The sequence below is a fragment of the Mobula birostris genome, chromosome 8, assembly GCF_030028105.1.
Source record: "Mobula birostris isolate sMobBir1 chromosome 8, sMobBir1.hap1, whole genome shotgun sequence".
Lineage (NCBI taxonomy): Eukaryota > Metazoa > Chordata > Chondrichthyes > Myliobatiformes > Myliobatidae > Mobula > Mobula birostris.
The window spans coordinates 154,005,736-154,032,081 of record NC_092377.1 but is presented as its reverse complement, the minus strand read 5'-3'; the positions used below and the strand labels follow the sequence as shown (position 1 = coordinate 154,032,081).

At 42.0% G+C, this 26,346-nt stretch overlaps 1 protein-coding gene across 3 annotated transcripts in view; it reads left to right on the top strand.

Moving 5' to 3' along the window:
• LOC140201849 (receptor expression-enhancing protein 1-like) overlaps positions 1 to 26,346 on the top strand; it is a 67,099-nt gene that overhangs the window by 33,900 nt on the left and 6,853 nt on the right. For all 3 annotated transcript variants that reach the window (XM_072266573.1, XM_072266574.1, XM_072266572.1), the window contains 5 exons: positions 6,006 to 6,082; positions 7,059 to 7,179; positions 11,506 to 11,619; positions 12,859 to 13,012; positions 20,503 to 20,678. In XM_072266573.1, coding sequence (XP_072122674.1) covers positions 6,015 to 6,082; positions 7,059 to 7,179; positions 11,506 to 11,619; positions 12,859 to 13,012; positions 20,503 to 20,678 — 633 coding nt within the window. In that variant the 5' untranslated portion in view covers positions 6,006 to 6,014. The remainder of the gene's footprint in view (positions 1 to 6,005; positions 6,083 to 7,058; positions 7,180 to 11,505; positions 11,620 to 12,858; positions 13,013 to 20,502; positions 20,679 to 26,346) is intronic.

The following is a 26,346-nucleotide window of genomic DNA, read 5'->3' as shown; positions in this document are numbered from 1 at the left end:
TTATTGTTACATAGCAGTGAAGTCATGTGGCTTATTGCCAATGGCATTATTCATTCATGCTCCCATGTGGACTCTGTTCTCAGCCTTGTACATTTCTTCTACACCTCTTCCATCTTGAGTGCATCAGGTAACCTTTTTTGTTAACATTTATCATAATGGAGATTTCATTAAGCCAGAAGTAGCTGTGGGCAGCGTGACCTTGAACACACCCAAGTTAACTGAATTGGATATGCAAGGGAGTCATTGCATTGCTATTCTGTCTGCTTGGAAAACCTTACTAAATGGACAAAAACAAAAAGTTTGGAAAATATAATCAGGCTTGTTTTTCAGTTTGTAAGCTTAAGATTCCTTTGTGTCTCAATCATCAGTAAACTTTCACAACCAACTTTATTTTTAAAGTCTCTGGATTTTAGTGGCTACAACATAGTGCAATTTAATTTGGATGACGAAGTTGCTTCCATTCATACTTTCCTGGCACCAAAAGTTGGAGTAGGTTTTTGGTGATTACAATTTTTGGCTTGCTGAACAGCTAAGGAGGTGTGACCAGCTCTATGCACAGGGTGAAAAAGCAAAATAATTTACCTTGTTATACAAAATATGGGTTGCTGACCTGTAGACATTCACTTGTGTTGCCTTTGGAACTTGTGCATTAACTGCATGAATAATACTCAATAAGTTTAAGGAAGGTGCTTACCATGCTCCCTGATTAGAGTTGGTGTCAGCGACTTCATTCAAAGCCATCTCAGGGAAAGAAAAGCCATGATAGTTAGAAGTTGCCCTGCAGTTGGCACTGAATAGCCATGTTTTCCTTTTACAGCCACCTCTAACTAAATGTTTAAGATGTTTATTAAAGTTCTGAGTCTGATAGCTCAGAAACAAGCACTTCAGCCCACTGTGTTCTTGCTTGCTGTCATGTACTTGTCAATACGATCACTTTTTCTAGCACGTAACACTTTTATGCCTTGAGTATTCAAGCGCCTGTCTATATATTTAAATGTTGTGAGAATTTCAGCCCCCATCATTCCTTGGGCACTTAGGCAGAGCACTGCAGATTCCAACCATCCTCATAGCAGGGGTTCCCAACCTTTTTTATGCCAATGAGCCTTATCATTATCTGAGGGGTCCATGGACCCCTGCTTTATAGGAAAAATCTCCTGCATTCTACTGGTCTGTTTCTCTCTTGTCTCAGTAAGGTTCTCCCCCCTCCCCTTTATTGCCTCCTTTACTCCAAAGTAAACAAACTCATTCTCGCCTTATAACTGAAAGATTCCATTGTAGGCAACATCCTGATGAACATCCTTTGCATCTGCTACATTGCTTTCTGAAGTCTGATGAATAGAGCTATACGTAGTATTCCACTTATGGTCTAACTAGTTTTGCATAAAGTTATAGCATAACCTGGCTGTCTTGTCTTCATTAGAATGCAGGTATATGGCTTCTTAACCAAATTATCCTGCTTTGCTGCTGCCTTTTTGGATATTTACTGTTGTTCATCAAAGTTTCTCTTTTTCCTTTGCTCCCTAGGGCACTATTATTCATTGCATTGTATCAAATGCATCACCTCTCTGGATCCTTTTAGAAATTAGAATTGGTCAGTTAAAGGTGGTGCTGGTGAATCATGGTGACGGATTGCAGACTACTTGCAAAACTTCTAAATATTCTTCTGAATCACTCTCACTGCATTCTGCCACCTGTAATTTCCCTTTAAGCAACGTACTATTGAATTTTCATTATGAACTAGTAATTTCACGGTCTTCTGAAGGAGTTGGTGGACGTGCTTCTCAAGTGCGCAGGTACAGCACCTTTAAGCGGATGATGGTACATCACCATGGTTGAAAAAGAGAGAGGAGGGGAGGACTCAAAGCCAGGCTGAGACACTAATGATTGAACTTCCTCTACCCAGTATCTTGTTAGCAAATGTACACTGGAAAATGAGATTGAGGACCTAAGGACAAGATTGTTTTATTGTCAGGAAATGAGGATTTGCAATGTTCTGTGTTTCACAGAAATGTAGCTCACTCAGGATATGCTGGTAAGACTTGAAGGTTTCTCAATACACAGGATAAACTGGACTGCTAATTTGGAGAAAGCAAAAGGTGCAGGTTTGTGTTTCATGATAAACTCTTTGTGGTACTCGAATTCAGCAGTCTTACCACACTGTTGTTCCCTGACCTAGAACATCTGATGATTAAGTGACAACTATTCTACTTGACAAGAGTTCTTTTCCCTGGTCTTGACCACAGTTTACATACTGCTAAAAGCAGATGTTAAAGAAGCACTCAGTGTTCAGAATGCTGTGGTTAGCAAACATAAAACAGCCTACCTTGACACTTTTCAAATCATAGTCGGGGACTTCAATCAGGCTTGCTTGAAGAAATCTCTGCCCAATTATCCTCAACATATCACCTGTCAGGGCAGACATCCCAACATACTTGACCACTGTTATACTATAATTTAGAATGCCTACCATTCCATGTCTCGACCACATTTCAGGAAATATCACTTTGGTGTCCTCCTCCTACCCAATACAGACAGAGGATAAAGAGCAAGGCTGCAGAGATAAGGACAACAAAGAGGTGGGTTGCAGGAGGCTAAGAGGCTACAGGATTGTTTCGAGTCAGTAGATTGGGCCATTTAGGAACTCATCAGAGGATCTAAATGAATACACACCAGTTGTTACAGACTTCATAAAAACAGTCATTGACAACTTTTTTCAGAGTCTTACCTAACCAGAAGTCCTAGATGAACCAATAAGCTTCAAATCCTAGGCCTCAATGCCTCATGTTACTGCATCCTTGATTTCCTCACTTGCAGACCTTAGTCAGTTCAGATTGGCAGCAACATGTCCACAATCTCCATCAGCACAGGAGCACTATAAGGCTGTGTGTTTCCCCCTTCTCTACTGAGTTTATACTTATGACTGTGAGGCTAGGCAGACCCTCAAAGGCATATTTAAGTTTGCTAACAACCCCACTGTGGTTGGACAAATTAAGAATCAACATGTAGGAGGGAGATTGAAAATCTGGCTGAGTAGTACCACAACAACAACCTCTTACTCAATGTCAGCAAGACCAAGGAGCTTCAGGAGGAGGAAACTGAAGATCCATAAACCAGTCCTCACTGGAGGATCAGAGGTGGAGAGGGTCAGCAACTTTAAAATTCCTCAGTGTTTTATCATTTTAGAGGATCTGTCCAGAGTCCAGCATGCAAGTGTCATTACAAAGAAAGCACAGTAGCGCCTCTACTTTCTTAGAGATTTGCAAAGATTTGGCATGATGTAAAAACGACGAACTTCTATAGATGTGAGTCGAACAGTATATTGAATAGTTGCATTGTGTACCGATATGGAAACACCAGTGCCAATGGAGAATCCTGCCCAGTTCACTGGTAAAGCCCTCCTCACCATTGAGCCCATCTAGTCAGAGTGCTGTTGCAGAAAAGCAGCATTAATCATCAAGGACTCCCACCCACCATTCAGGCCATGTCCTCTTCTCATTGTTGCCATCAGAAAGAAGATATAGGAGATTCAGGAAACACACCACCAGGTTCAGGAACAGTTATCACCACTCAACCCATGATGCTCTTGAACCAGAGGGGATAATCTTACTCAACTTCATTTAGCCTATCACTGAACTGTTCCCACTGAACAGGACTCGCTTTCATGGTGTGTTCCTCTCATGTTCTTGATATTTGTTGTTTATTTATTATTATTTTCTTTTGGTATTTGCACAGTGTTTTTATTTTGCACATTGGCTGCCTGTCCTGTTGGTGTAGTCTTTCATTGATTCTATTATGTTTCTTGTATTTACTGTAATTGCCTGCAAGAAATTGTATCTCAGGGTTGTATGTGGTGACAGTGGCATGCAAAAGTTTGGGCACCCCGGTCAAAATTTCTGTTACTGTGAATAGCTTAACGAGTAAAAGATGACCTGATTTCCAAAAGGCATAAAGTTAAAGATGACACATTTCTTTTAATATTTTAAGCAAGATTACTTTTTTTATTTCCATCTTTTATAGTTTCAAAATAACAAAAAAGGGAAAGGGCAAAAGTTTGGGCACCCTGCATGATCAGTACTTAGTAACACCCTCTCTGGCAAGTATCACAGCTTGTAAACTCTTTCTGTAGCCAGCTAAGAGTCTTTCAATTCTTGTTTGGGGGATTTTCACCCATTCTTCCTTGCAGAAGGCTTTTAGTTCTGTGAGATTCTTGGGCCATCTTGCATGCACTTCTCTTTTGAGGTCTATCCACGGATTTTCAATGATATTTAGGTCAGGGGACTGTGAGGACCATGGCAAAACCTTCAGCTTGCGCCTCTTGAGGTAGTCCATTGTAGATTTTGAGGTGTGTTTAGGATCATTATCCTGTTGTAGAAGCCATCCTCTTTTCACCTTCAGCTTTTTTACAGACGGTGTGATGTTTGCTTCCAGAATTTGCTGGTACTTAATTGAATTCATTCTTCCCTCTACCAGTGAAATGTTCCCCGTGCCACTGGCTGCAACGCAAGCCTAAAGCATGATCGGTTCACCCCCGTGTTTAACAGTTGGAGAGGTGTTCTTTTCATGAAATTCTGCACCCTTTTTTCTCCAAACACATCTTTGCTCATTGTGGCCAAAAAGTTCTATTTTAACTTCATCAGTTCACAGGACTTGTTTCCAAAATGCACCAGGCTTGTTTAGATGTTCGTTTGCAACAGACACTGAATTTTCTGGTGAGGACGCAGGAAAGGTTTTCTTCTGATGACTGTTCCATAAAGGTCATATTTGTGCAGGTGTCGCTGCACAGTAGAACAGTGCACCCCCACTCCAGAGTCTACTAAATCTTCCTGAAGGTCTTTTGCAGTCAGACGGGGGTTTTGATTTGCCTTTCTGGCAATCCTACGAGCAGTTCTGTCAGAAAGCTTCCTTGGTCTTCCAGACCTCAACTTGACCTCCACCGTTCCTGTTAATTGCCATTTCTTAATTACATCACAAACTGAGAAAATGGCTACCTGAAAACGCTTTGCTATCTTATAGCCTTCTCCTGCTTTGTGGGCATCAAATATTTTAATTTCCAGAGTGCTAGGCAGCTGCTTTGAGGAGCCCATGGCTGCTGATTGTTGGGACAAGGTTTGAGGAGTCAGGGTATTTATAAAGCTTTGAAATTTGCATAACCTGGCCTGTCCTAACAATGATTGTGAACAAGCCCTAGCCCTAACAAGCTAATTAAGGTCTGAGACCTTGGTAAAAGTTATCTGAGAGCTCAAATCTCTTGGGGTGCCCAAACTTTTGCATGGTGCTCCTTTCCTTTTTTTTTCACTCTAAAATTGTACAAAAGAAATATAATACACTAATCTTGCTTAAAATGTTGAAAAGAATGTTTCATCTTTAACTTTAGGACTTTTGGAGATCAGTTCATCGTCTACTCACTTAACTACTCACAGTAACAGAAATTTTGACCGGGGTGCCCAGACTTTTGCATGCCACTGTATATGTACTTGGATAATTTTACTTTGAAGTTGTTTTCAGGTTTGTCACAAATCACTAACTTTCTGCTGTACCATAATATGTGCTGCTTGAAGCATAGAGAGATATTTCAAGAAAAGAAGAAAATGAAATGATTGACAGCTTTTCAAGCTTATCTCGTAAACTACTTCATCGCCAATTCTACACTACCCTGTCCCAGTTACCAAAACCTGCAAGCACGATAGTTTGATGCTGTCTTAATAATTCCTCTGTAGTATTTGGCCCAAACCCATTTTATTTTCTAGTATTGGCTCTTGGAGAAAAATTTCACCTGCATTTAGGTTTGGTACAATTGACTTACCCACAGCAAATTAGAATTTGTACTTCACCAGGAGTTGGACTAATATTTCCCTTCCTTTCTTCCCCCTCCACCTCAGTTGTTTTTTTTTAATTTTCTTTTGCTTCAGGAAAGTAGCCTGTTTCAGTAAATTGGATATAGAATGTATGTTTTTCTTTCATTCTGAGTTTATAATAAATCAATAACAATTTGATTTCCCCTCTAGGTCCGATGGATGATGTACTGGATTGTGTTTGCAATCTTCACAACAGTAGAAACTTTCACAGACATATTTATTTCTTGGTAAGTTGTAAAGCATCTCCAACATATTGAAGGAAGTGATTTAAGAGATGCGTGTAGGTTTTGTATTGTGATTTTACTGAGGAACGAATGCTTGGAGATCACAGACAGTTATGTCTAGCAAGAAGATGACAGAGAACAGTGAGGGAAGGTAATTTGTTGTGATAATAGAGAAACTGTCCAAACCCTGCAGTTTCGAGAGGGAAAAGAAGTCCCTCCTTGTTTACTATTTTGCACTTGAAAGTGATTAAACTTCTTGTGTCTATGACAAGTCTAAGAGTTGTACTCATTCTTTCATAGATTCAAATGAACAGGTAACATGCAAATTAATTTTGCTCCATGTGAGGTTGATTACTGCCTTTTAGTGGCATGTTCTGTTGTTTCTAAAATTATCAGTGTCAGTACTATTTCTGAAGGATGCCTTGTGCATTTCTTTGATAAACTGACATGCAGACTTTCATATATTTCTTCCCTTCTGATATATTGGCATTTGCACATCCTAAAAACCTGTTATGGTACAATTCTTCTATTATCTGCACCCTCGGGCCTTTGGATTTCTTTCCAGACTGCTGGCTATAACTTCAGCAAACTTGAATTCACTGCTTTAAGATGGTGTGCTACACTATAACTTTTCCAATGAACTAGTTGAGGGAATGTGGAAAAAGGATCTTTGCTATGTTTAAAGGAAGCATGGGAACAGGACCTCTTGAGTTAAAAGGGATCATTGGAAAGTGGATGAGGCAAGTCACAGCCCACTGATGTCCAAAAATCAGATAACAGATTAATGCAAGGCTGTTTTGCCATGTGATTATCAGTAAATGGGATGAATTTGGATTTAATATTATATGTGTTAACCCAAAATTAGTTGTTAGAACTTCTGGGTGAATCCTGATCAATCTTTCATTCATGCCTTTTGCGAGAAATATATTATGTACTCAGTGTTTTTGTTTGCTCACTAATAATTCCTTTTTGTCTGAAGGTTTCCATTCTACTATGAAATAAAAGTTGCATTTGTGGTCTGGCTTTTATCCCCATACACAAAGGGTGCCAGTATGATTTACAGGAAGTTTGTTCATCCTACCCTTTCTTCAAAAGAGACGGTAAAGAAACAGTTATTTCTTGATTTCTACTTGGTGGAGGTATTCAATAAGCTGCGGTAATTCCTTAAACATTCTGAAAGCTCTTAAGGTTTAGTTTGTACAATTTATTTACTGCCCATTACACTGCTGCCATTTAGGGTAGCAATCAAGGTTCTCCATCTCTGGCAGTGGTCAGGACTTCCTTCATCATGTCAGTAACTTTCTCTTGGTTTTCACTACTGTCAGTCATCTAAGTCAGGGATACTGTGCAGTCAGATGTAGAAGGATTCTTCATTGTTGTTTTCATAAGTTTTGTTTTGCCAGTCAGGATTGTTGGCCTTAAGCTGAACCATCAAACCTCAGTCTAGTGGACCACTCTTAGTCTGGCCTCTACCCTTTGACCTGTTTGCTATGGATAACCCTACCAAGAGCCAAAGCATAAGACCCTAACTCCAGCCAACATAGCTCTCTGCGTCACTGAGGCACGTAAGCCTCCAAACCGTGACAAGGTTGTGGTCCTCTTAGAGGAGTTTGTGCAACAATGTAGTTTAAATGCCTACTAGTTCAATTAAAACTGGACAAAACTATAAATGAGCTTTTTTTTTAAAAAAGGTTTGTACATTTGTTTGACTCAAAGTAGGATATTTCCCTTGTGTTTTATCTGGAACTGCTTGAAATGTGCTCTACCTTAAGTGTTCTGTGGTTTCGTTCAACATAATCACATTTATATTGGGCACAACTGTAAAGTCAATTTGCGATTTCCATATTAGATTTCCTTTGAGATCAGATGTCAAATACCACTATACTTCTCCATTTCACAGCTACCTAACTTTTTTTTTAAAGTATTCTAATATTTTTAGTCCCTATTCACTTGTTATCTCTTTACCTGTCACCTGATTGCTCCCTACAGAACTGTATTCCGAACAATGACCATATGCTGGATACAATCTTGACTCCTTTCTGTTCTAATAAAGGCAGAAAATACTGGAACTGGTCGGGTAGCATCTCTAGAAGGGCGGGAATAGCATTTGAGGTCAGAGGCTCTTCATTAGAACTGAAATGTTAACTCTTTCAGCAGATTGCTGCCTGAACTGCTCAGTGTTAGCAGCATTTTTTGTTTATTTCTGATTTCTATTTTTTTTAAACTTTCACTCATTTCTAGTCATTTTGCATTTAAATAATTTATTCCCTAGATGCAATATTTGATTATTCTAAAATTCATTCAACAAAAAATTTTGAAATGGTATACTTTTAGAATTGTGTGAAAGCTTTTGCCTTTTAAAGCAATCAGTGTCTAAACCCTAATGTTTGAAACCTCATGGCAATATTGCCCTTTATGTTTAGATGCTCAAAACTACAGCAATTTGATCAGCACAATCATGTGATTTTGATGCACAACCACCCTAAATAAATAAAACTCCCATTTTACTTTTTAATGCTCTTGAATTTGAGGAAAAACTTAATGAATTTTTTAAAATATTGTGGTATATTTTGGTGTTGAGCTTGTCTAGCTGTGAATCTATTCTTTGCCTTGTTAAGAAAGCCAGATTATGACCAGGTGAGTACTGCTATCTGTTTACTGTAAGTAAAATATTTAAAGCTACTTGTGTGACTACTTTATGGTCCCCCAAAACAAAGCTGGCCAATTTTGAGATTGGCCTGTTGCATTAGATGGAAACTATAACTAGCAAGATGTACGGAAATACTTCCCTTTTTTAAAAAAAAAAATGTTTTTCCTCATCATGAAATCCAACTCGTGATTAAAATGTTCAGCACACAAAATGCTGGAGGAGCTCAGCAGGCCAGGCAGCATCAACGGAGAAAAGTACAGTCGACATTTCAGGCAGAAACGTCAACTGTACCTTATTCCACAGATGCTGCCTTGCCTGCTAAGTTCCTCCAGCATTTTGTGTGTGTTGCTCAGATTTCCAGCATCTGCAGATTTTCTCGTTTGTGATTAAAATGTTCCGTTTTAGTTGGACATTAAGCTTGGACAATTGTTCCCCTTCTTGGTTGGACTTCATATTCTTTGTTCCTTTGGAATATTTTTCTTCATACATCTGCTCCATTTGGTTACAATCCCATCAGGGTGTCCCAAGCTCTTCAACTACAGGTTCTGCACCTAAGCACAATCTTGACTTTGCCTGCTGTTCATGCAATATGTTTACCAGCAGGTACCGAAGCACATCAACTCAGTATGATTAAAAAAAGACAGAGAGTGGAAATCAATAATACTATAATGTTCAAGTGCAAATTCTGGTGTAGATGATTTCCCCCTAAGCATCGTCTCTATAGCTGATTCTGTGATCTGGCCTTTGTGCTTTCCATTTTCAAGGTTCAGAGTAAATGTATTAAAGCACACACAAGTTGCTGTATATAACCTTAAGATTCACTTTCTTGTAAGCATTTACAGTAAAAGACAAGAAACATAATAGATTCAATGAAAGACTGACAACAGGATGGACAAACAACCAATGTGCAAAAGGCAACTAACTGCAGATACACAAGAAAAAAGCAAAAAGTAATGATTGTAATAACAAATAAGAATAAACATCGAACATGCGGTGAAGAATCCTGAAAGTGAGTGTATAGGTTGTGAGAACAGTTCAGTAATGAGGCAAGGGAAGTTATACCCACTGGGCTCTTCAACCAGAGGGTGAGGGGTAATAACTGTTCCTGAACTTGGTGGTGTGGGTTCTGAGGACGTAATCTATCTCAGGGTGATGGCAGCAACAAGAAGAGAGCATGGCCCGAATGGCGGGGTCATTGATGATGGATACTGCTTTCATGCAACAGTGCTCTGTGTAGGTATGCTCAATGGTGGGGAGTGCTTTACCTATGATGAACTGAGCTATATCCGCTACATTTCATGGACGTTTCCATTCAAGGGCTTTGCTATTTCCTTATCAGGCAATGCCGCAACCAGTCAACATACTCTCCGCCACCTGTCTATAGAGGCTTGTCAAAGTCTTAGTTGACATTCGAATCTTTGCAAACTTCTAGGAAAGTAGAGGTCGTGCCATGCTTTCTTTGCAATGGCACTTGAGTGTTAGACACAGGACACATCCTCTGAAATGATAACAACGAGGAATTTAAGGTTGCTGTCCCTCTCCACTTCTAATGCCCCAATGAGGTTTGATTATAGACCTCCAGTTTCCTCCTCCTAAAGTCAATAATCATCATGTTCTCCTGCAAATGTACATATGCCAACAAGAGGCTAAGTTGGGAAGTTTCATACTCCAATGTTTTAGCCTGCCTTGTAGTCCTCCCTCTCTTTCTGCAGTGGTGATGTACCCTCATCTGTTTAAAGATGTCGTGCCTGCATCCTTGAGAGTTAAGTCCACCAAGTCATTCAGAAGATTGTGAAATCACTAGTTCATTAAAACAGTTCAGAAGTATGTTACTTAAAGGGAAATTACAGGCTGCAGATTACAGTGAGAGTAGTTCAGAATGACATGGAATAAAGTAATGGGCTGCATATTATCCGCATGAAATCTCAAGGCAGTAGTTGTTATCTAGGCAACAAAACAGCAAATTGCTGCACAACAAATGCCACTATAGCAAATGAATAAACAATTTTGATACTTGATAGGGGAAGAATAGGGTATCAGAAGTGCTGCTTATTCTTTGGATGGGTTTATGTTACCCTGTGCTTACCTGAAAAAGATGGTGGGCTCTTTCACCAAAACCTGATTTGAACTGTGTCAGTAGCTTCAGCTGTCCTCCCGGAGTATCATCCTGGATGGATTGGTGTTTCAAATCACTATAGGATCTTTAGTCCAATCAGTTGATAGTGTTACACATCCTGAACTTGGAAATTGCTTTGGCTGAACTGATTTGTTTGTACAGGATAAGTGTCTGAGACAACTGGGAGAACATGCTTTAAGGAAAGCAAGGTGGCCAGTTTTCATTTGGAATGTTCATGGCATTTACAAGTTATTTGAAAACTATTTTTTTGAAGGGTGATGAAGCCTGTTCTTTGGTATTGCTGTCATCTTTTCCAAAGCATCAGAGCAAATGTCATTGCTGACGGTGACTGGTGCCCTTTTTAATTTATCAACTCATACAGTCATCTCCTGTTACAATGAACAAATTAATTTATCATCCTTTTAAGTACTGACTTTCAGTTTTTCTGACACTGAGCAACTTAAATAGTTTCATTGCATGCAACCTTTCTAATCGTGGTGCAGGAAGAGTGTTTTACGATAAGTGTTGTGCTGTAAATCCACAATGCTGAGATGTGCAATCTCTCTCTGCATGACAGCAGACCTATTATGTAGCTTCCAGTTGAAGGTGCATTCCCAAAAGTACATCTGTTGCTTCTCACTTTAATTTCCCTCCCTTTAGGAAATAGATTGCTACATCATACAAGCCAAAGAGCGTAGCTATGAAACCATGGTAAATTTTGGCAGAAAAGGACTGAATATGGCTGCAACTGCTGCTGTCAGTGCTGCTGCAAAGGTATGTATCAAAACAGTTCTACTATTTTAAGTTGTGTTCGGCTTGGTAGTTCATTTTGGGAAGAGAGCAAGTCAAGTTTAGAAATGGTTCCCTTAAATCCATTTTCTTGACACTCTGCTCTTTTTAGTTAGATTCCTCACTTTACAACTTTCCTCAGTTATCTGTTCTGTTGTTCACTATCGGATGCCACCTTCTTTATCATTCAAAGGTTCATTTATTATTAAAGTATACAACTCTGAAATTCTTCTCCTCCAGGTAGCCATGAAACCAAGAAAGAAAAGAACAGCAACATAGCCATCAACCCCCAAATCCTCCCAGCCCCTCTCAATAAAACGAACAAAAACAGAACAAGAATATTGTCCCCCAAATCGCCCTCCCCCACACAAAAAAACGAGAACGATCAGGCAAAAATCACAGAATATAAAAATCTTAAGACTGGAGAGGGGAGAAAAAGGTCCATCATCCATGTTCGTATCTATATCTAAAATGCAGAAAGCCTCCATAACATTCTCCGTACACAGTGGCTGATCAGACATGCTCCCCTCTCTGGCAGCAGTGATCCCACCAGTGACCAAAAGGTAGGTAGCCAGTGCTCACCTTCTGCATTCGCCTGGACGTTGCTTTAATCGGCAAACAATGGAACCTTCAAGTGGCAAAATGAAGTCGAACATTGGTTCGCGCCCCCCCCCCCCCACAACAGCCTTCTCCATAGGCTCTATATCCTATCATTGCTCTCTGAAGAATTTTCCCATGTTTTCTATTTTTATTTCAGATAACTATCACCTGCTGTATTTTGCATTTGGATATTAATTTACCAAGGAATCATCTTTTTCCCATTTAATAGGATTTACATTTGAAAGTTAAACGACCTACAAAAAAGTATGCTAAAAATTTATCTGCTGCACTATAATTAGGTCTATGTGACGTTATGGCTTGGCAGCTTGAGAACTGCTTTATGCCTAAGTTTCAAACTGCATTGCTAAACAAGGTAAGGGGGAAAAGGATGAACAGGACCATATATGCATAACAAGCCTGACAACACGTCACGCTGCTAATTTAGCATCTTACAATTTGCAGTTGCTGTTGAGTCACTTATAAGATGTTGTGTGTTTTTGAAATGTTGCCCAAGTGTTCGTTTTCATTAGCATCTATTTTAATGTTTCTGTAATGTAAGACTCCATTTTGTCTGCATTTCACTGTAGTCTATAACGTGCCTTTCTTGCTTCCCCTGTATTTTAGAGTCAGGGAGCTCTTGCTGGACGCCTAAGGAGTTTCAGTATGCAGGATTTAACAACCATCCCAGTCGACGAGCCAACACATTACAGAGATCCTCTTTATCCTAAGCATGAGCAAATGGCAAGAGATCCCATCTTGGTAGCAAGAGGAGAGTATTGTGAGTCATTTACTTTGTGGAATTATCATTGAGTAAATAAACAATACAGCAAGATTAGTTTGAAGACAAAGTTAGTTTTATTCGCAATCCAAAGGTTAAGCAGAAATTGAAGCTCGTGATGAAATATGCAGGAGACTATAAATGCAATGAGAGATTCTGCAGTTTGGAAAGCTGATTTTTATGTAAAATGAAGTGTGATTCTTGCATTCTGCATGTAACATCTGGACTACAAGGTAACCATATCAATGTCCTGAGCAACACACACAAAATGCTGAAGGAACTCAGCAGGTCAGCAACATCTATGGAAAGGAGTAAAGAGTCAACGTTTTAGGCTGAGATCCTTCATCAAGGCAGGAATGAAAGGGGGAAGATGGCAGAGAAGAAGGTGGGGAGGGGAAGGAGAACAAGCTAGAAGGTGATAGGTGAAGCCAGGTGAGGAGGGGAAAGAGGGGTGAAGTTCAAAGTAAATTTATTATTAAAGTACATGTATGTCGTCATCATATACAACCCTGAGATTCATTTTCTTGTGGACATACTCAACAAATATATAAAATAGCAACTATAACAGGATCAATGAAAGACCACCCAACTGGGGTGTTCAACCAGAAAGCAGAAGACAAAAAAAACTGCAATTACAAATATAAATAAATAGCAATAAATACGACAACGGAGATGAAGAGTCCTTGAAAGTGAGTCCATTGCTTGTGGGAACACTCAAATGATAGAGTTAAGTTGAGTGAAGTTATCCCCTTTTGTTCAAGAGCTTGATGGTAGAGTGTAGTAACTGATCTTCAACCTGGTGAAGTGAGTCCTGAGGCTCTTGTACCTTCTACCTGATGGCAGCAGTGAGAAAAGAACATGATCTGAGTGGCAGGTATCCCTGATAATAGATGCTGCCCTCCTAGGACAGTGCTTCACGTCGAGTGGTTGGGAGGGCTTTACCCATGATGTACTGAGCCGAATCTACTACTTTCCTTAGGATTTTCTGTTCAAGGATATTGGAGTTTCCATACCCTGCTGCTCTCCACTACATAAGTTTGTCAAAAGTTTTAGATGTCGTGCCAAATCTCCGCAAACTCCTAAGGAGGTAGAGGCGCTGCCGTGCTTTCTTCACAATTGCACTTGTGTGCTGGGCCCAGGGCAGGTCCCCTGAAGAAGTAACACCGAGGAATTTAATGTTGCTTACCCTTTCCACCTCTGATCCTCCAATGAGGTCTGACTCCATGGACCTCTAGTTTCCTGCTCCTGAAGTCTATAATTAGTCCCTTGGTCTTGCTGACATTGAGTGAGAGGTTGTTGTTGTTATGACACCACTCAAGCAGATTTTCAATTTTCTTCCTACTGTATAAGCTTCGTCACCAGCTCTGATTTGGCCTCTGACAGTGCTGTCATCAGCATACTTAATATGGCACTTGAGCTGTGCTTAGCCACACAGTTGTAAGAGTAAAGCAAGTAGAGCAGGAGGCTAAGCACAGAACCCGTGATGGAAATCATGGAGGGGATGTTGTTGCCAATCAAAACTGGTGCCTTTTGGTGAGGAAATCCAGGATCTAATTGCACATGGAGGTACTGAGGCCAAGGTCTTGGAGCTTATTGATTAATTTTGAGGGGATGATGGTAATGAAAGCAAGAAGCTGGGAGGTGATGGATGGGAAAAGGTAAAGGGCTGCAGAAGTAATTTGATAGGAGAGGAGAGTGGACTGTGGGAAAATGGGAAGTAGGGGAGGGGCAGGTGAGGAGGAGAGGTAAGAGGGTGGCCAGAGTGGGGAGTTTCAATATGAGGGAAGGGGTAGTGGGGGAAAAATACCAGAAGTTGGAGAAATCAATGTTCATGCCATCTGGTTGGAAGCTACCTGATAGAAAACAAGGTGTTGTTCCTCCAACCTGCGAGCATCCTCATCATGACAGGAGAGGGTGCCATAGACTGGCATGTCAGAATGTGGATTGGAATTAAAATGGTTTGCCACCGGGAAATCTTTTTGTGGATGGAGCGTAGGTGCTCAGAAGCAATCCCCAATCTACGTTGGGCCTCACCAATGTAGAGGAGGCCAACAGAATCGCAAGTGAGGATTTGCCTCAGCTGGAAGGACTGTTTGGGACCTTGAACAGAGGTGAGGGAGGAGGTGAATGGGCAGGAGTAGCACTTCACTTCTGCTTGCAGGGTTAAGTGCCAGGAGGGAGATCAGTGTATAGGGACAAATGGACAAGGAATCTCAATCCCTGCGGAAAGTAGGTGGGAGATAAAGATGTGTTTGGTGGTAGGGTCCCATTGAAGGTGGTAGAAGTTGCAGAGTGTCTTGCATTGGATGCGGAGGCTCATGGGATGGTAGGTGAGGATGAGAGGAACTCTATCCATGTTAAGGCGGTGAGAAGATGGGGTGAGCACAGATGTCCTGTAAATGGAGATGTAGATGAAGGTAGCATCAATGATAGAGGAAGGGCAACCCTATTCTTTGAAGGAGAGTGGATATCTCTGATGTCCTGGAATGGACAGCCTCATCCTGGGAACAGGTGTGGTGGAAACAGTGGAACTGAGAAAAGGGAATGCCATTTTTACAGGAAACAGGGTGGGAAGAAGTATAGTCAAGATAGCCATAGGTTTATGAAAGTTATCAGTGGACAGTTTCTCTGCAGAGATGGAGACAGAGAAATTGTGAAAAGGAAGACAGGTGTAATAAATGGACCAAGTAAATTTAAGGACAGGATGGACGTTGGAAGCAAAGTTAGTGAAATTGGAAAGCTCAGCATTGATGCTTGAAGTAGTACTAATGCAGTTGTCGCTGTAGAGCAGAAAGCTTTGGGAAGCATTACCAGAAGAGGCTTGGACCATGACTGTTCCACATTGCCAATGAAAAGGAAGACATAGCTGGGTAATGCACACAAAATGCTGGAGGAACTCAGCAGGCCAGGTAACATATATTGGAAAAGGTAGTTGACATTTCGGGCTGAGACACTTCATCAGGACTGGAAATAAGAGATGAGAGGTCAGAGTAAGAAGGTCAGGAGAGGGGAGGAATAAGTACAAGGTAGTAGGTGTTAGGTAACTCTGGGGCTGGGGGTGGCTAAAGTAAAGAGCTGGGAGATCAATTGGTTAAAGAGATAAAGGGCTGAAGAGGAAATCTGATAGGAGGGACAGAAGGACATGGAAGAAAGAGAAGAGGAAGGTGATAGGCAGGTAAGGAGATGAGGTGAGAGAGGGAAATGAGAATGGTGCGGGGGTGCAGGGGGGCACAATTACTGGAAGTTTGAGAAAGCAATGTTCATGTTATCAGGTTGCAAGCTACCCAGATGGAATACAATGTGTTGTTCCTCCAACCTGAATGTGGCCTCATCACTGTAGTAGTGGAGACCATGTACTGGCATGTCGGAATGAGAACGACAAGTAGAAATGAAATAGGTGGCCATCGGGAGATCCAGCTTCTGATGGGCGGAGCATATAGGTCTCCCAATCTAAGTTGGGTCTCACTGATGTGTAGGAGCACTGGATACAGCAGATGACCCCCACACTCACAAGTGAAATGTCACCTAGAAAGACTGCTCTGAATGTTAGTGAGGGATGAGGTGTAGGCCCAGGTGTGGCACTTCTCCACTTGCAAGGATAAGTACCAGGAGGCAGATCAGTGGGGAGAGACGAATGGACAAGGGAGTCACATTAGGGAGCAATCCCTGCAGGAAGTGGGGCGGCAGGGTGGGGGAGATGTGATTGGTGGTGGGATCCCATTGGAGATGGCGAAAGTTACAGAGAATTAAGTGCTGGATTAGGAAGATACTTGAGTGGTACATGGGGACAAGAGGTACCCTATCCCTAGTAAGGTAGCAAGTAGATGGGGTGAGAGCAAACGTGTGAAATGGAAGAGATGGGGTAAGGGCAGCATTGATGGTGGAGGGAGGAAAACACCTTTCTTTCTAGAAAGAAGACATCTCATTAGTTCTCGAATGAAAGGCCTCTTCCTGAGAGCAGGTGTAGCAGAGATGGAGGAATTGAGAGAATGGGATGGTGTGGTTTTTACAAGTGACGGTGTGGGAAGAGGTATAGTCCAGTTAGCTGTGTGAATCAGTAGGTTTATAAAAAATGTCAATAGAGAACAGAGATCGAGAAGAGGGAGGTGTTGGAAATGGACCAGGTAAATTTGAGGGCAGAGTGGAAGTTGGACGCAAAGTTGATGAAGCTGACAAGCTCAGCCTGAGTGGAGGAAGCAGCACCAATGCAGTCATTAATGTAGCGTAGACAAAGTTGGGGAGTGATATCACTGTAGGCTTGGAACATGGGCTGTTCCATGTAGTGAACAAAAGTCCAGCATAGCTGGGACCCATGTGAATGCCCATGGCTACACCTTTGGTTTGAAGGAAATGAGAAGAGCCAAAGGAGAAATTATTGAGAGTGAGAGCCAATTCTGCCAGACGGAGGGGAATGGTGGTAGAGGGGAACCGGTTGGGTCTGTGTCCAGAAAGAAGCAGAGAGCTTAAGGGCCTTCCTGAGACCTAGCTGGAGCCCATGGCTACATCTTGAGTTTAGAGAAAGTGGGAAATGTCAAAGAAGAAGTTGTTGAGGGTGAGGACCAGTTCTGTCAGAAAGAGGAGGGTGGTGGTGGAGGGAATCTGGTTGTGACTGTTATCAAGAAAGAAATGGAGAACTTAAGTCCTTCTCAGACTATAACAGCAACCCCTTTGTATGCAGCTTTGATGGTGATGTTGGGATCAGTGCAGAGGGATTAAGGTTCAAAGTGGAGAGGAGTGCTGAAGTCGAGTTGGTTGGTGTCTCCTCAGCAATTAGAGATGAAAAGGTCCAGAGAGAGAATAAGCCACATTGGGGTGTCCAAGAAGATGAAGAGGGTTGGAGACAGGAAAAGAGTCATTGGTGTGGAGTGGGGAGTCCTTACCAAATTTGTGGGCTTGAAGACAGAGGCAGTGGAAGAAGAGGTCGGCGTCATGGTAGGCGAAGAACTCACTCAAGTGCAGGCAAATGAGGGCAAAGGTAAGGCCCTTGCTGAGGGCAGAATGTTTCACCTCAGAGGGGAAGGTGTGAAGACACAGCAAGGGTTAAAGCTAGAATCAGGATGATCAAGGACACCTCAATGTCCTTGTGTATTCTATGTAGTCATGCTGCCTTCTGGGCAATGAAAGTAAGAAAGGCTGAATTTGTTTTAGTAAAGACTGTTATGAGTCATGGTGACGATGAATGTATGGACTTTGACTATTTTGGGGTTTGATCTATCTCTGGATCCTTTCTTTGGCCAGAGGCTGGTGGATCTTTGGGGTCTTCTGCTGTGGATGACTCTGGAAGCCAAATCCATTGGGTGTGTTTAGAGTAGAGATTGGTGGGGACATCAAGATTTTGTGCAGAGGGGTTGGAAGGGAGGATGGAGTGGCCATGGTTGCAGGTTCGATGGGCTGTGTGGCTTAGTGCTATATCTGTGTCTTATGATCTTGTTTGGTGTTGGGGGAAGGTTCAGAGGAGATGGGTGGGCACCATGGGGGGGGGGGAGGGGAGGATCGTGGTTGCAGTGGACAGAGCGAGGTTGTTCGACAAAGCGTTTTCCCCCAAAAGTGGAGGGGGATAGGATCTGCTGGTTTCAGTTCAATTTTCCATTCCCATTCTGGCATGTCTGTCCATGGCCTCCTCTGCTACCACAGTGGGGCCTGACTGTGGTTGGAGGAACAGCATCTCGTATCCTATCTGGGTAGCCTCCAGCCTGATGCCATGGGCATTGATTTCTACAACTCATGGTAATGTCTCAACTTTCCCTCTTTTTCTGTTCCCCAATCTGGTTCCTCTCTTTTCCCTTCTCTTCTCCTCACCAGCCCATCACACCCCCCGGCAACCTCTTTGTTCCGTGTCCTGCTGCCCTCCGACTGGGCACATGTGCAGTGCTGGGGAAACTTAATTGGTCCGGTGGCATATGTGGAGGAAGTGAACAGTCGATATTTTGGGCAGGGGCACTTCATCAAGGCTGGAAGGGAGGAGACAGAAGACAATGCGATGAAGAGTACAATTTGGTGGCTGGGACAAAGTGAAGAACGAGTTGAGTGGGAGAGGGGGCATGATATGGAGAGGTGGAGGGCTGAGGAGGTGATTTTGTCCTCCTGCTGCCATGGTGGATTTCCCCTTTTTCTTTACCTACCACCCTATGTGCCTCCATCTCAGCACATCATTCTCTATAACTTCTGCCATCTTCATTGGGGTCCTACCACTAGGCACATCTTTCCTTGCTCCCACCCTACACCACCTCTCTCACCAACTTTCAGGGTCATAGGCATCCATTCCAGGTCAGGCGACACTTCACCTACGAGTTTGTCAGGCTCATCTACTGTGGTTAGTATTCCTGGTGTAGGCTCTGCTGCATTGGTTGCATCTGATGTGGATTGGGGATCGCTTCGTCAAGTACCTTTCAACTGAATACCGAGGCTTTAGACCTACTTTGGGCTGCTCCAGGAATTTGGATCTAAGGACTCAGTTTGGTTCAGAATGCTGTTGATGCTGGCTTATGTTGTTTACATTATTTTTGTGGGGGGTTTTCTCTTTCTCTGTGGAACTGGGGGTTGGTCTTTTTTTTATATTTGATTTCTTTCTGGTTCCTTGCTTTGCGACTGCCTGTAAGTAAACAAATCAAGGTTGTATAACTTATGCACTCTTTGATAGTAATTGCAATTTGAAACTTTGCTTTGTCTGCCACAGGGAGCAGGATTTCCTGGTGGCCATTCATTTTAATTCTACATCCCATTCCTGTTCTAACATTTTCATAAGTGATATCTGAAGAAGGTGGCATCCATCACTAAGGTCCTTCACTACTCCAGGACATGCTCTCTACTCAACACGTTAGGGACATTTAAGCGACTCTTAGATAAGCACATGCATGAAAGAAAAATAGAGGGCTCTATGGGAGTGAAGGGATACATTGATGATGGAGTAGGTTAAAAGGGTCAGCACAATATTGTGGGCCAAAGGGCCTGTACTGTGCTGTACTGTTAATCTTGTATATTGATATTTATTGTGGGTTGTTTTTATTATTATTTTAATTATCTTTTGTGGCAGTTTTTATGCTACATCAGATCTAGAATAACAATTATTTTGTTCTCTTTACACCTATGTACATGAAATGACATTAAGCAATCTTGAATATTGAAAAATCTGCATTTTTATTGCAAAATTATGAAAGTTACACATACTGTATATATTTGGAAAGTTTGATACAATCTTCTGTCAATTTGCTGAACAAGGCAACGCAGTCTTATACTTTAATATTATTCGTGGGGTAGATATGCGGAGATGCATAAAGCTGATGTCTTGTACATTAGCTGCCACATGAAAGTTCATGTTTGTATTGAGTAGCCTAGGAGTTTGCCAAGTTGCACTACTGCTCACAGAATGGCCAGTGAGATGCCGAAATGCAGTCAGCGCATGTATCCCAGTAATGACTACTGGTACATGAGAGGACCAAAGGACTTCTGTCAGCGTTTGCATTTAAAATAATGATGCTTTTTCTCTGCAGCTGAAAGATCTCTAGGCACTGCACTAAAACACCAATATGCAGAGAGTGACTCACAAGATGAATACCAATCTGATGGGGAGGCAGAAAGCCAAAGGAGTTCAATACGCCGTGAACAGTTGACTTCTAAATCACTAAGACGAGGGCAAATGACGAGAAAGAAAGGACAAGGCAAAGTGGTAAGAAACTGAGCTTAAGCATTCAAGCAACAGGGCGTTTAAGAATGTAACTTCCTGAATGGATGTGTTCTTGTGGGTCAGATGATCCTCACCACCTACCTTAAGCAATGAAACGGTTAATGAATGACATCAGTTATAGAAAGAACATTTGGAGAGCATCATAGCCTATCCGCACTGCACCCTGGTGAAGAAGATGAGGCAAGATACTGTACTCTGTGCTGTTATAATATAGAATTGCTTGGTATTGAATATTTGGCTTGTAGAGGTAACTGGTTATAATTGTGTACTTGCATGGTATCTTTTTATTGTGATCTTTACTTGACATCTTTTCCCTTTTGCTTTCTGTTCCTTTGCCAGGGATATAAAGAAGTTATTTGCTCCATTATGCCTGCACTACCATTCAGTAAAATTCTAGTTCATCTTTTACCCCTGTTGATAGTAGCAGGTTTTACCACGGGTTGAGGAAGTCAAAAGCTAGGGGGCAAGGCTTAAGATGAGAGGAGAAAGATTCAAAAGGGACCTGAGGGGTAACTTTTTCACGAGAGGGTAGCAAGTATATAGAGGAAGTTGCTGAGACAGGTACAATAGTATCATTTCAGAAGCATTTGAATGGGGACATGGAGGGATGGGGCTTGATGGGTTTTGAAGAGTTATGGGCCAAAGAGGGAAATTAGAATTTACTTGTAGAGATGGATTTCTTGGTTTGAAGGGCCCTATCCATGCTGTGTTGCTCTCTGACCACTTTCCTACACTAATACCATATCCCTTGTTCTTTTAATGTCTAAAAATCAATTGTCTTGCATCTATTCAGCAAATGAACACTGTGAGAACCCTTGGATAGGGCATTCTGAAGTTTTATTAGGTGCTAAGTGACAAAATTCCATGTCAGCCCTGAACAGCAAGTCCTTCAGTTTGAACCTTTGATCCTATGGTACCATCATAATGAATCTAAAGCCCTATAAGAATTTTGTATATCGCAATGATATCACCTCACTTATTTACTGTATTTTCCCTTTCTATTTAGAGATGGGCTCATTCTTCTAAACTCTAGAGAACAAGGCAGCAGCAGTCTTACATTTCAGTATTATTTGGTTAACAAGACAGGCAAAGATGCACAAATCTGAAGTCTGTCTACTTAATATTCTTTCCAGCAATCTGGTGAATCTCCCTTTATTGGAATTATAAGGAGAGTACAATCCTTGCATCATAAAACCAGACCTGTGAACACTGTTCCAGGAGCAATTTCATCGAGGACCCATGACCTTAAAAGTCCATAAGACGTAGGAGTAGTTAGGCCATTCAGCCCATCAATTCTGCTCAGCCATTCCATAATGGCTGATATGTTGTCCCTCTCAACTCACTCTCCTGCCACCTTTCCAAAACCTTTGCCCTTACTAATCAAGACCCTATCAACCTCCACTTTAAATTACCCAATGATCTGTTGTAAATCTAGTCAAGAAGAAAAGAAGAGCTTAGGAAATGTTCAGAAAGCTGGGTAATGATGGAGAGCTAGAAGATTATAAGGCTAGCAGGAATGAGCTTAAGAAAGAAATTAGGAGAGCTGGAAGTGGCCGTGAGAAGGCCTTGGCGGACAGGATTAAGGAAAGCCCCAAAGCATTCTACAAGTATGTTAAGAGCAAGAGGATAAGACTTGAGAGAATAGGACCGATCAAGTGTGACAGTGGAAAAGTGTGTATGGAACCAGAGGAGATAGCAAAGGTACTTAATGAGTACTTTGCTTCAGTATTCACTATGGAGAAGGATCTTGGTGATTGTAGGGATGACTTGCAGAAGACTGAAAAGCTTGAGAATGTAGATATTAAGAAAGAGGATGTGCAGGAGCTTTTGGAAAGCATCAAGTTGGATAAGTCACCGGGACCAGATGAGATGTATCCCAGGCTACTGTGGGAGGTGAGGAAGGAGATTGCTGAGCCTCTGGCGATGATCTTTGCATCATCAATGAGGATGGGAGAGGTTCTGGAGGATTGGACAGTTGCAGGTGTTGTTCCCTTATTCAAGAAAGGGAGTAGAGATAGCCCAGGAAATTATAGGCCAGTGAATCTAACTTCAGTGGTTAGTAAGTTGATGGAGAAGATCCTGAGAGGCAGGACTTATGGAGAGATATAATATGATTAGGTATAGTCAGCATGGGTTTGTTAAAGGCAGGTCGTGCCTTGCAAGCCTGATTGAATGTTTTGAGGATGTGACTAAACACATTGATGAAGGTAGAGCATTAGATGAAGTGTATATAGATTTCAGCAAGGCATTTGGCAAGGTACCCCTTGCAAGGCTTATTGAGAAAGTAAGGAGACATGGGATCCAAGGGGAAATTGCTTTGTGGATCCAGATCTGGCTTCCCCACAGAAGGCAAAGAGTGGTTGTAGTGGGGTCATATTCTGCATGGAGGTGGGTCACCTGTGTGTGCCTCAGGGATCTGTTCTGGGACTCGTACTCTTAATGATTTTTATAAATGACCTGGATGAAGAAGTGGAGGGATGGGTTAGTTTGCTGATGACACAAAGGTTGGAGGTGTTGTGGATAATGTGGAGGGCTGTCAGGTTACAGCAGGAACATTGATAGGATGCAAAACTGTGCTGAGAACTGGCAGACGGAGCTCAACCCAGATGAGTGTGAGGTGGTTCATTTTGGTAGGTCAAGTATGACAATGTAGTGGTAAGACTAGTGGCAGTGTGGAGGATCAGAGGGATCTTGGAGTCCAAGTCCATGGGACATACAAAGCTGCTGCGCAGGTTGGCTCTGTGGTTAATAAAGCATATGGTGCATTGGCCTTCATCAATCGTGGGATTGAGTTTAGAAGCCGAGAGGTAATGTTGCAGCTATATAGGAACCTGGTCAGACCCCACTGTGTTCAGTTCTGGTTGCCTCACTATAGGAAGGATGTGGAAACCATAGAAAGGGTGCAGAGGAGATTTACAAGGATGTTGCCTGGATTGGGGAGCATGCCTTATGAGAATAGGTTGAGTGAACTCGGCCTTTTCCCCTTGGAGCGACAGAGGATGAGAGATGACCTGATAGAGGTGTGTAAGATGATGAAAGGCATTGATTGTGTTGATAGTCAGAGGCTTTTTCCAAGGGCTGAAATGGCTAGCATGAGAGGGCACAGTTTTAAGGTGCTTGGAAGTAGATACAGAGGAGATATCAGCGTTAAGTTTTTTACGCAGAGTAGTGTGTGCATGGAATGGGCTGCCAGTGACGGTGGTGGAGGTGGATACGATAGGGTCTTTTAAGGCAGGGGCCCAATAGTATGTGCTTTGTGGACAGATAGCGGTCCACGGCCCGGTGGTTGGGGATCACTGTTCTAATGGACTCCTGGACAAGTATATGAAGCTCAGAAAAGTAGAGGGCTATGGGTAACCCTAGGTAATTTCTCAGGTAAGAATATGTTCGGCACAGCTTTGTAGGCTGAAGGGTCTGTATTGTGCTGTAGATTTTTTGTTTCTATGATTTGGCCTCCACAGCTGTTATTGGCAATGAATTCCACAGATTCACCATTCTCTGGCTCAAAAAATTCCTCCTCATCTCTTTCAATATTTCCGCCCACCCCGCCCTGCCCCCCCCCCCCCCCACCATTCTTCTAAACTTCAGTGGGTACAGACACAGAGCCATCAAATGCTCCTCATGCATTAACTCTTTCATTTGTAGGATTATTCTCATGAACCTCCTCTGGAGTCTTCACTATTTTAATCAGAACTACATGCAGTGAAGGACAAAACGTCATTTGTTTCTGTACATGCATGTTTACTTAGTACGGGGACACCTAGGTTCCCAAGAACATCAGCTATCACAGTTGGAATGGGTGAGGGAGCTTGTCTAATTATTTTTCTACCAAAGTACCTGACTGTAATTTTCCACATTCAATTCCTTTTGTAATGTCCTCCTCCATTGGTCTATTACAGTGGTCCCCCAACCTCCAGGCCACGGACTGATACCGGGCCGCGAAGCGTGCAGTGGTAGCCGGGACACACCCAGCACATCTTAAGAAAAAAGCCGAAATAAACCAGCTAATGAATTAGGTGCCACCCGGCCCAGATCAGAGGCGATTGCCGATTTTCACTTGCTCTACGCAATCACCTCTGATCTGGGCCGACATTTACATGCCGGCTGACACACCTAATTAATTAGCTGGTTTATTTCCGCTTTTTTCTTAAGATGTGCTGGGTGCGTCCCGGCTACCTCTGGACCCCTGCATGCTTCGCAGCCCAGAGGTTGGGGACCACTGGTCTATTATATACCTCATAGTCCACAGTGTCTCCTAGTTTCCTCTAGCTTTGCATCATCAGCAAACAAGGATATAATGTACTTGGTGACTTGGTAGATTGTAAAGAGCTGGAGCATCAGCTCCTTATGACCACCTAGTCATCGCCTCCCAACCTAAAAACATGCATTTTTTTCCCTAACTTTACACATCTTCTCTAACACATGTTGTTCTCAATGCCATCTGCTCCAATTTTGTTTAATAGCTTATGTTATTCTTTAATGAAGACTTAATGCAAATTCAAATGCACCACTTCCACTGCGCTCTCCCCCTTGTTACAAGATCAAATTGAACAGATTTGATTTGCATAATTTCCTTTTGAGTTGATATTTCCTCTGCTCAATCCTTTCATTATTTCCAAAATATACCAATTATCACTAGATTCCAGCATTTTCTCCACCACTGATGTCAGCCCTGTTTTGTTCCCCTTCCTTTCAATAGGAGAATGACATCAGCTACTTTATTATTCCCCATATGAACCACAGCTGGATCTTCCCCCTCCAAGTTCTTATCCAGCCCAGAGGAGACGATTTGAAAGGCTGTCTTTGGGATGCTTGTACTATATCTGAGATGGCATATATTGCCTTTGCTAGACAGTCCCTATTACTACATCACTTTGACTCTTCACAACTTGATTGGCCTACTGTATTGCAATGGTCTGGTCAGTTTTCACATTCTCACTGCTTTCCCTTCTCTTAAATGCACAGTTTGGACCATTCCTTACTTTACAGAATTTGAAATCTGTGAACTCCGTACTCATTTGTCACTGTAGCCAAGCCTTGTATTACCAGGCATCACTAGCTCTGATTCAGTTATGTTCTCATCCAAAAACATTTCTTTTTCCTTAATAGTTTTCAAATATCAAGCTGCTGTATCCTGCTGCTTAACTTCATTGAAGTGTTAGCTTCCAAACATCCCGGAAGTTTAGACCTAATGAAATTTCAATGCTGCAGTTCCAGCAGGTTGCTTTATGATGCTTTGAGGACCTCTAGTGAGTAAAAATGGGCCTGCATGCTATTTTGATTTTTGAATTACAGTGAATCCCAATTAATTGGAACTATTACATTTTGGCCTAATTAAGCAGCTGCCCCAATTAGCTGAAGCTGCATGGAAATAGTTAAAAGGTATTTTAAAAAAAAGACAAACTACTGTTTAATAGAGTATCAAATTATGTATTTAAATATAATACAGATCAAATTAGAACACTGCCAATGCTAGTACAGTACTATAAAACCATAGTAGTTCTTAATAGTTATTGGCAGAGGAATTCACCTGCTGTATGCTGCCATGTATGGGGTGTCCAGGGAGAAGTAGTGCCACTGGTAAAGGAGCTTATGTTCATTCTGGGACAGCTCTGGGATCTTTGGTCCTCACTGAACACAGCTGTCACCT